The sequence below is a fragment of the Berghia stephanieae genome, chromosome 5 (assembly GCF_034508935.2).
Source record: "Berghia stephanieae isolate SIO BIC M18660-M18661 chromosome 5, UCSD_Bste_1.3, whole genome shotgun sequence".
Classification (NCBI taxonomy): Eukaryota; Metazoa; Mollusca; class Gastropoda; order Nudibranchia; family Aeolidiidae; genus Berghia; species Berghia stephanieae.
Window position 1 is genome coordinate 17,451,237 of NC_088364.1, and position 11,007 is coordinate 17,462,243.

At 35.5% G+C, this 11,007-nt stretch overlaps 1 protein-coding gene across 2 annotated transcripts in view; it reads right to left on the reverse strand.

Annotated features, from left to right (window-relative positions):
* The window catches only part of LOC144974087 (uncharacterized), a 14,861-nt gene extending 14,079 nt beyond the window's left edge, over positions 1 to 782 (reverse strand). For both annotated transcript variants that reach the window (XM_078916980.1, XM_078916979.1), the window contains exon 1: positions 572 to 782. In XM_078916980.1, coding sequence (XP_078773106.1) covers positions 572 to 647 — 76 coding nt within the window. In that variant the 5' untranslated portion in view covers positions 648 to 782. The remainder of the gene's footprint in view (positions 1 to 571) is intronic.
* Between the last annotated feature and the right edge of the window lie 10,225 nt (positions 783 to 11,007).

Here is an 11,007-nt window from a genome sequence, read left to right on the forward strand (position 1 = left end):
CGGATGGCAATGTTATGAGCTTCTTAGCCAAGTTCATACTATCTATAATATAGATCTAGTATGTAGACTTGGATTTATAAATCAGATAAGACAGATTCGCAGTCAGAAGATAAATCAGCAGATAGATAGGCAAACAGACGCACAGTGAGATAAATAGATGTGTAGATAAGATACATAGATAGACAAACAGACAGACAGACAGACAGACAGACAGACAGACGGGCAGGCAGGCAGACAGATAGAGAAATAGTCATACAGACAATTAAAAAGATGGATAGACGTCTATAATAAATTGGCGAGTGTATCGATAGATAGATGGATGGACGAACGGATGGATAGAAAACAAAACAGTGGTGTACTCATGCATGAAAAACGTGCGATGGAATTAACAAAGAGAGAGAGAGAGAGAAAGAGAGAGAGAGAGAGAGAGAGAGAGAGAGATTAAAAGGGGTATGTAAACTAAATCACATAGGAATTGGATTTGAACTCCATCGACCATTGTTGCCCTTTATCAATGAGAAACAGCTGTAATATTAGCATAGCCATAAAGGATAGATTTTCCCACACTTACCAAAGCCAAAACATACAGCAAGTGAAAATAATATGAGTGACTGGAATTTTCTGATGGGCGTGTTACTCGAGGCCATTGTTAGAATTTATTTTCTCAAAAATGTTTGATAATCCCAACAACGTTTTCAAAATGCTGAAAGAAGAATAGGCCGGCAACAACGCGAGTCCTGATAAATGCCCCTAAATAAAAGTGGCATCTGGATGTGTTCCATGTCATCAGTTTTCACTACACACATTGCATCAAATTATCACAGTTATCGTTAGTTACACACGCCTCCTCGCTCTCATTACTCGCAGACTCGCAGACACGGCGATATTTTTAATTCAGAAAAGTGAGTGGAGCAGGCACTTATGTTGGTAACAACAAGATATGAAGTGAGTAGAAAAGTGCCAGAAGACAATAGAGAATAAAAAAAATTTTCGCGGCGGTGGTGGGGTTTGAACCGCGACCTATGGTACGACAACTCTTGTTGTTACAACATAGTGCTGCTCCACTCACTTTTCTGAATTAAAAATTCACCCATACACCGGAGCATACTCAATGTCTCAATCGTTCTATGTATATGTTTGTGATGAGATATTGGCTATTAAGCTTAACTGCGGGTCAAAATTATTTCGCGATGGTGGTGAACGAATCGGCGATCTCAGAAGTGTGGAGAGAGGATCTAGAAATGACTTTGAGTTGAACGAATATTTTGTGTTCGTGGATAGCTCAACGGTAAGCCACGCTCTCACCTGCCAGGCGGAGTTGTCGTACAATAGGTCGCAGGTTCAAACCCCACCACCGCCGCGAAAAAATTTTTTATTCTCTATTGTCTTCTGGCACTTTTCTACTCACTTCATATCTTGTAGACACGGCGATAGTAAACATTGGGGTAGTCGTGAGTTAGAAAAGAGGGACGAAAGGGGTTGCTGGGGTGGGGGCAGGGTTCAGCCAGGTGAAAATGGTTCCTCCTCCTCCTCCCCATCCCCACTTTCTCTTTGACGTCACTCGGATCTTTGTTATTGTTTTAGACAGCGATTTTGATGATTAGTTTTCACTAAATTATATCAGACTAGAAATGTTCAATGTTACACATGGTTTTGTGTGTTGGTACGTTACATTCGGCTGGCGGTTGATGTGAGTATTTTACCTAAACGCATTGCATCAATATTATTCTAAATGAATTGTTGTGGTTAAGTAAATTGCTCATAGTTCTGCAGGAAAACCCCAAAAAATCGTGTTATTAATTGTATGATTTTAAGTAAACTACTCAAATTACTATACGCCAAAACAATCGTAACCAAAACACTTAACTTTGTGTAACCATGATCGTTTTCAGTCGGTTAAAAAGAATTTGGTGAAAAGTCATCACCTTCTAAGAATGAATGAAGTTGACGCCAGTCAGCTCTTTGTTATTGTTTTTAGACCACCCTTTAAGTGATGAATCCCCACTAAATCACATCAGACTACAAACGTACGTTACATATTATTGTTCTTTGTATTGGTACGTTTGATCTGGTGAGCATTTTACCTAAACGCATAGCATCAATTTAAAGAAAATTTAGTGAGAAATAATCACCTTACAAAAATTGGTTTGTTTGTTTTTAAAGGTTTTACGGCGCTTGCGACACATTTCAGTCATTTTCAGCGCCAGTGAAAAGGAAGAAAAGAGGATAATCAAAAAATTTAGATACACTATTGAAAGCACACGAGTAAGTCAAAATGAAATGGTTCAAATAGGGCACAGAGATACAGAATCCAAGAGCATACCATTAGTGGATCTAGTTTGAGATCAGCTTTAGTCGCATCCAGAATCCCACTAAGAGGTTTGTTGTTGGTTTTTTTTTACGGATTTTACGGAGCTTGCAACATTTAGGTCATATCCTCGCCAGGAAAAAAAGAAGAAAATGGCAGAGTAAAAAGTTCTAGACTTACAATCAAAGCACCAAAGACAACGTAAAACAAAGGTGAATTGATTCAAATAGGGAAGAAATGTAGATTCCAAGAGCACACTATCGGTGCACTTAGTTTGTTTTTGTTTTTAAGGGTTTTACGGCGCTTGCAACACATTTAGGTTATATCAGCGCCAGTAAAAAGGAAGAAAATGGGATAGTAAAAAGTTCTAGAATTACAATTAAAGCACACAAGAAAAAATAAGACAAAGGGGAACTGGGAACAAATAGGGATCAGATGTAGATTCCAAGAGCATACCATCAATGTACTTAGTTTGAGATCACCTATGTCTTATCCGGACACAAGCACAAAATCCAACAAAGAGGAATACACTCAAATGCTTACATTATACATTCAAAATAATAATAATAATACATAACAGAGAGATGATTTACAAGGAAAAAAAATATCATCTCCCAAAACAATAACTATGCATTTGACTGTTTCCCTCCCAGCTAGGACTCCGGCCAGCGCCAGGACAAAACCAAGTAATCTCATTCCGAGACAAAGACAGAAAGCATGTTGGAAAACAGATATAAGGGGATAGAAGACACAGTATGTACCTCCCTGCCCGCTATGGGAGGTCATGCACTTAGTTTGAAATCACCTAAATGTCTCATCCTGACATAAGCACAGGTTCCCACTAAGAGGAACACACTCAAATGTTTACATATCATATAATATATTATATGTAAAAAAAATAATAAAAATAACAGTGCGTAACAGAAAGATGATTTACTAGACAAAAAAATAAAAACGTCATCTCCCAAAAACTCTAACCATACATTTGACTGTTTCCCTCACAGTTATGGTATCCGACCAGGGCCAGGACAAACCCAAGTAATCTCAACTGATTCCAAGACACAGACAGAAAGCATGTTGGAAAACATATATAGGGGGACAGAAAATACAGTAAGTGCCTCCCTAATGCCATACTATGGGAGGTCAAGGACCCCACCCTGCTACTATGAGGAATACACTCAATGTTTACAAACCATTTTTTACATTCAAAACAAAACAGTACATTCAAGAGAGATGATTTACAAGAAAAAAAATATATCTCCCAAAACAACTACTACGTATACACTTGACTGTTTCCCTCCTAGTCGAGGACTTCGCCCAGGGCTAAGACAGAACTAAGTAATATGATTCTAAGACAAAGACAGAAAGCAAGTTGGAAAACATCATACAGGGAGATGGAAGACTCAAGTGACCTCCTTGCCCACTAAGGGAGGTCAAAGAATCATATCCAGGGTCTAACAGTTGCCGAGTTGAGTGACGTTAACTCGATTCATTTAAAATAGAATGTAGGCTGGCAGCTCTCTACAGATTTCCATACGAGACGTCTTAAATCTGTCTTGAACATTGTTTTATGAAGGCTTGTAATTTGTTGTAATAAGTTTGTCTGTCACCAAGCTTCTAATCTTTAGAGCAATACAGACTTTACATTGGTATCCAAAGTTATTAATTTTGTTGAGATCTGCACATCTTTTGATTTTCAGATTTACTTCAACTTCAAGACTTGAAGAGCTGTACCAGATTTACCCAATCTTGATGTAAAGCAACACCTTTTAACTCCATTTATGCCAACTAAACTTCCAAGATTTACGCCTTCTCTGGTCTCGTTAAATAATATATTGCTGGATTGTGGTTCGAATTCCTATCGGGTTAAATTGTTCTTTGTCTTATTTTAGTTGAGACCAAAATGTTGCAGCAAAGGTCTCGGGTCCTTTTTTATTTATTTTTTTTGGTGATTATGGGAAATCAGTGGAATGTCGTATGTAACGGTCAGATATTCAATTGTGCATGTACGCCACTGGACTTTCCAGTTGTTGAAGTCCCCAGATCCAATAAAGTGTGACATGAATGGGAATGCAGAACGCAAACATCCTTGACGAGATCCAGTCTTAACTTTAAAATCTCTCTGATTGTTGTCAAATTTGTAGGACTCTACGTTTTAATTAAAGGAATAATCTTAGTCGGGACACCACAGTGGCTTAGACGTTTCAAAATGGCATATCGGGCAAGTGTGACAAATGCGTTTCCATTATCGATAAAGTTTATGCAGTTCCAATCCAGATGGTCAGAAAAGCGTCGCGAAAAAAAAAAAATTCAGCATGACAGGAATGTCAAAAATTTCTTCTTCCTTTTATTTAAGTCTGTAACTTCAATTTGAAGATTCCACAGACCACAGTATTTTTTTCTTTTACTGGATATGTGAAATTAAATCCACTGCTTAATGTTGATGGCATGAACGAGTACAAGTGGGCGTCCAGATGTCTCAAAAAAATATATCTCCCAAAACAACTACTACGTATACACTTGACTGTTTCCCTCCTAGTCAAGGACTTCACCCAGGGCTAAGACAGAACTAAGTAATCTCATTCTAAGACAAAGACAGAAAGCAAGTTGGAAAACATCATACAGGGAGATGGAAGACACAAGTGACCTCCTTGCCCACTAAGGGAGGTCAAAGAATCATATCCAGGGTCTCACAGTTGCCGAGTTGAGTGACATTAACTCGGTTCATTTAAAATAGATTGTAGGCTGGCAGCTCCCTACAGATTTCCATAAGAGACGTCTTTAATCTGTCTTTAACATTGTTTTATGAAGGCTTGTAATGTGTTGTAATAAGTTTGTCTGTCACCAAGCTTCTAATCTTTAGAGCAATACAGACTTTACATTGGTATCCAAAGTTATTAATGACATGAACGAGTACAAGTGGGCATCCAGAGTGACATTAACTCAAAAAATAAGACAAAGAACAATTTAACCCGAGGGAATTCGAACAACAAGTACAAGTGGGCATCCAGATGTCTCACTGCCCCCCCCCCCCCCCACCATCAAAGGACTCCAGGTAGAAGCAAAGAGAAACCAAATGATTTCTTTGTTTGTTTTTAAGGGTTTTATGGCGCTTGCAACACATTTAGGTCATATCAGTGCCAGTAAAAAGGAAGAAAATGGGAAAGTAAAAAGTTATAGAATTACAATTAAAGCACCCAAGAAAAGATAAGACAAAGGGGAATTGGTTCAAATAAGAAAGAGGTGTAGATTCCAAGAGCACACCATCAATGTACTTAGTTTGAGATCACCTAAAAGTCTCATCCAGACACAAGCACAGATCCCCACTAAGAGGGATACACTCAACGTTTACAAATCAAATATAATACGTAAACAAAACATAATACAGTGCATAACAGAGAGATGATTTACAAGCAAAAAAATACCATCTCCCAAAACTAACTATACGTTTATTTGACTGTTACCCTCCCAGCCAGGGCCAGGACAAAACCAGGTAATCTCATTCCAAGACAAAGACAGAGAGCATGTTTGAAAACAGATATAGGGGGATAGAAGACACACCTCCCAGCCCACTATGGGAGATCAGGAACCCCACTCAGAACCAAATGATTTCTTTACGAACATACACACACACACACACACACACACACACACACATACACACACACGCATGCATACATACATACACAACAATATTGAAGCCAAGAGGACAACGTGAGATTACAATTAACATATTTTTATTAGTTAATAATATTATGATTTGTACGTTATACATTCAACCTACTTTAGAAAACCATCACACAACAGTTTTCAATTCCCAACGCACAGGATTTGATTGTTAAATTGAAAAAAAAGAAAGCTTCAAAAAAAGTATGTATAAAAATAGAGAAGTAATGATTCGTATTTTTAAGGGTTTGAATAAAATTATAAATTAATGATTAAGATCTAAAGATAGGTCTCAGAAAGATGGGCCAATTCACAACGACTTGCATCTGTTTCTTCATGCTAAATTTAGTATTTATTAGCTTTTAAAATGGATATTAGAGCCTGGCCTTTTAAGGTCAGAAAAGCGTCGCAAATAAAAAAAAAATTAAGCATGACAGGATTGTCAAAAATTTCTTCTTCCTTTTATTTAAGTATGTAACTTGAATTTGAAGATTCCACAAACCACAGTATTTTTTCTTTGACTGGACATGTGAAATTAAATCCACTGCTTAATGTTGATGGCATGAACGAGTACAAGTGGGCATCCACTCCATAAACTTGAATGGCTTCCTTTTGTTTTGTTGAATCTCCCCAAGGGGTCATTTCACTTTATTATAGATCAAACGAGTCTGGTAGACAAAACGACTTAGTTCAAACAGAGATCTGATGAAGATCTCAAAGAGTAAATAGTTTACTGCTATGCGTCCAAGTACTCGAAGTCCCACCACGATGGAGGCCCAAATTGCCGCCAAACAGATTATTGTGATATCTCAAATCCCGGACTCTTCTTTGTATGAACCAAAGTGACCAATTAGCAAGCACTGATATCATATTAAAAAACTGAAAAAGGTGTGTGTGAAACATTTCCTGGCAAAACAGAAAGAAGAATATCGGATACCAGATTGGTATTGTTTTGCCAGGAAATGTTTCACACACAACTTTTTCAGTTTTTTAATATGATATCAGTGCTTGCTAATTGGTCACTTTGGTTCATACAAAGAAGAGTCCGAGATTATGTTCTTGTGTTTTTCTTTCTGCTTTGTCTGGCACTGTTTCATAAACACATTTTCATCATGTCTGTTGCGCGTTGTCGTTGTTTGTGACGCCATCTTAATTTTAACCTAATACTAAGCAAGGCCCATTTAACCATGGGTTGGCATGGAAGCCCACACAGACAAATACACACACACACACACACACACACACACAAATAAGCTCTAGTCCAGTAATATAGTAAATCCATAGTCACCTACCTATACCATCGCCCAAGAACTTAAATAGAATAATTAGATGGTGAGTAACTAAATCAATACAAGTTATAATAATCACTTACAATATAATAAATGTTTTGTATTATGACACTTGTTTTTTGATGGAATGAAGTATTAATACTTATACTATAACATTGACCCAAACACGGGTCAGTACTCAAAGTCAAAAAAAAAAAAAAAGGAAAAAATAAAAAAACTAAAATGAAACAAGAGAGAAAATGAATATTGTTAACACATATCAACAAAAAAGTTGCTTGTATTATTTAAGACATTTATCATTAGTGTAGAGTCATGCGGCAGATAAATTACAACGCAAATATTGCTACAAGTACAAATAGGCATTTTCAAATTATGAATAGCAAGAACATATGTAACCGTTTTTGTTTTTAAATATCTAAAAGAAAATAACTGCATAGATGACCTGAAAAGACCTGCCACGTGTGAAGGGGATCAAAATGTTTTTCCTCTCAAATATTAGAATTAAAACAGGAAAGATAAACAAACTAAATAAATAAACTCTCAAATATTAGAATTAAAACAGGAAAGATAAACAAACTAAATAAATAAACTCTCAAATATTAGAATTAAAACAGGAAAAATAAACAAACTAAATAAATAAATAAACTAAAAATCGGAAGCTCTAATTCTTCATATGAAGATAATGTTAAAGCAATAATTTCAAACAATCTGTTAAAGCCAGAGGACTGGCTTGTTTGTTCTTAGGGGTTTTACAGCGCTTGCAAGAGTTATGTCACATCAGTGCCAGTAAAAAGGACAAAAATGAGTTCATAACAAAGTTCTTGAAATACAATTAAACCACCACAGAAAAAGTAAGACAAAGGGGAACTGGTTCAAATAGGGAACATATCTAGATTCCAAGAGGATACCATCAACGTACTTAGTTTGAGATCACCTAAATGTCTGATCCTGACAAAAGCACAGGTCTCCACTAAGAGGAACACACTTAAATGTTTACAAATCATAATAGATGTAAAAAAAAAAAAATCAACACAGTGCATACCCAAGAGAAGATTTACAATACAAAAAACATCATCTCCAAAAACCTCTAACTATACATTTATCTGTTTCCCTCCCAGCCGAGGTATCCGGTCAGGGCAAGGAAAAATCCGACATCATAAGAAGCAGTCGCCTAGGCATTCGACGAAGGAAAATAGATAATTCATCAAACAAGATAAATGACATCAACAGGAATCACCTATGTTGTACATGTGAGTAAGTTGGGGGTTAATAATCTTGCCAAGGAAAAACATGTAAATGCCTGATGCAGGGCTCGAACCCGGGACATTCTGCTTCACAGTGCAATGCTTAACCACTCAGCCACTCACCCCCACAGCTTAATAATTGCTTAGTAAATAAAGGGATTTCAAACATGTGAGTCGGATGACATAATGGGGATGATATGACCTTAAAGAGTTTCAAATTAAGATGAAAAACTGACAAGTGCTATACCAAATTAAGTTACTCAGTTGAACGGATGTACACCATTCACTGAAAATAAAATTCAATGCAGACTATTTAGTTAATCAAAACCAGTAAAATTCATATATATTTTTATAGGGTTTTTTGTTTTGTTTTGTTTATTTTTGTTGCACTTGCAACATTTTAAAAATATATCAGCACCTAATATTTTGTTTTGGACTCCACAGCAAACTGTATAAGAACCTAACAACCATACAAAATAAATACAAGAGATATAACCAAACTTGTCCTTTAACTTTAACAAAGTCATCAATTATCATAAATCAAATCATCGACACTTTCCAATACAGTAACTTATTAAAAATTTAAATTCAAGATAGCCAGGTGAAAATGATTCCTGTCACACTTAAAATAAATATTTTTGATTGCATACAGAATTAAATTTTCCGATTTAAAGACAAATAGTCAGGGATAGAAATTTTTTTAAATTTAACTAAACAAAAATAAGTGAGACTTACATTGTTTTTTTTTTAATTGGTAAGACTGATTATGATAACCGCACTTTAATGTCAATCATGCTCAAATGCAAATGGGGAGGATTCGACATTAAAAAAAAAAACAAACAAATAAATGTTATAGTTATAGCTGTGTTATACATGAAATAATGTAAACCTTCTCTGATGTCATATCAATCTCACCTACGTCCAATTCCATCGTGTCAAATGAAATGTAAACAGAAGCATAATGTGTATATATCAATATCATTCTGTCATAACCTACCAAAACATTTTGTTTCTTCTCTTTAATGGCCAGAAAAGGTTTGCGTCCAGGTTTGCGTCGACTATCGATCAATTTAAATGAGTCTTAAATTTGTCAATGAGTTTCAAGTTATTTTAAAGTCCCGTGTTTGGAATTTTTTCTTTTTTTTATTTTTTTTTTTTGACAGTTGGGGGTTATTTTAATTCAATGTCTAAAATAACAAATTTCTAGTCCATATGAAAAGCATGTTTTTAATTATATCACTGTAGCATCGAAGCTGTGACCGCCTAAATGCTGGCTGGTTGATGAAAGGCAAAATAGGTTCTTAAATAAAGATGTTTAAAGGAAGAATGTGTTATTGGGGTTGTTGAGCTAACTATGAAGGATGGCTTAGAGAGATGAAAGTTAAAGTGGATACTTAACTGCTAAAAGCTGTGGAGTTGTAGTAAACAAAAAATGTATATAGCAGCTTTAAAAAGCTACAAACACTTGTCTATTTGCTTTTAGGAGCTTTAAGGCGCTAGTGATACTTGTAAGTCATTTCAGCGCCAGTAAAAAAGAAGATGATTGAGGGAAAGGTTGTAGACTTGAAATTGAAATCACCAAAGAAAAAAGACAACGCAAAGTGATTCTAATAGGGAAGTGAGGATTCCATGACAATTCCATCAATGTGCCTATTTTGACATTATCTAAATGCCCTATCTAAGCAGATGAAAAGGATCCCACTATGAGGGATACACTCAAAATAAACCTGGCATACTGTACATAAAATTAAGGCACAAACGATAAATCTTTTTTAATGTAAAGGAATTAACAAATCAAACACAGATAAAGGCTTATGATAAAATTTGAAGGCAAAACAAATAATATATAAATAAATAGACATTTGGGACTAATTTTGAGATGACATATAAATCAAACTTTACACACTGCGAACAATGACCAAACTCCCATTTTTTCATTTTGGTAAAAATAAATTTTACTCAATAAATGAATAGAGTAAAAAAAAAAAACAACCCAAAGTCTTCAATCCAAGACTTCAAAAAATTCTTAGATTTTAAATATTACTCAAAGTTGTCTATATATAAATCTTGGTATAAAATGAATGAAGATGACCAAACTCCTTTTCCTAATTTGTCAGTAAATTTTACTCAATGAATCAATAGAGATAGAGTAAGAAGACCCAACTCTTCGTCATTGAATTTTGACAGCCAGATGAGTGATAAGTTTTCACTAAATTCTCTTGATCAGGCTATAAACGAAAGTTGCACATTGCTTTGTTTCGTGCTGATGTACCTGGCAGGCAGAAATGGTGAGTATTTTACTTAAATGCATGTCATCAACATGAAGTAAAATAATGTTATGACCAAAATGAAAAAATAAGTGTGAATAATCAGCATGAATATATAGGAACAAGTTTTGATGGAAAGTGTTTGTGTGTGTTTTAAGCAAATAATTTCAACATTCATAAGAGTTATTATTGCTATTATTACAAAGCGAAGTAGCAGCTGCAGCAGGAGAAGG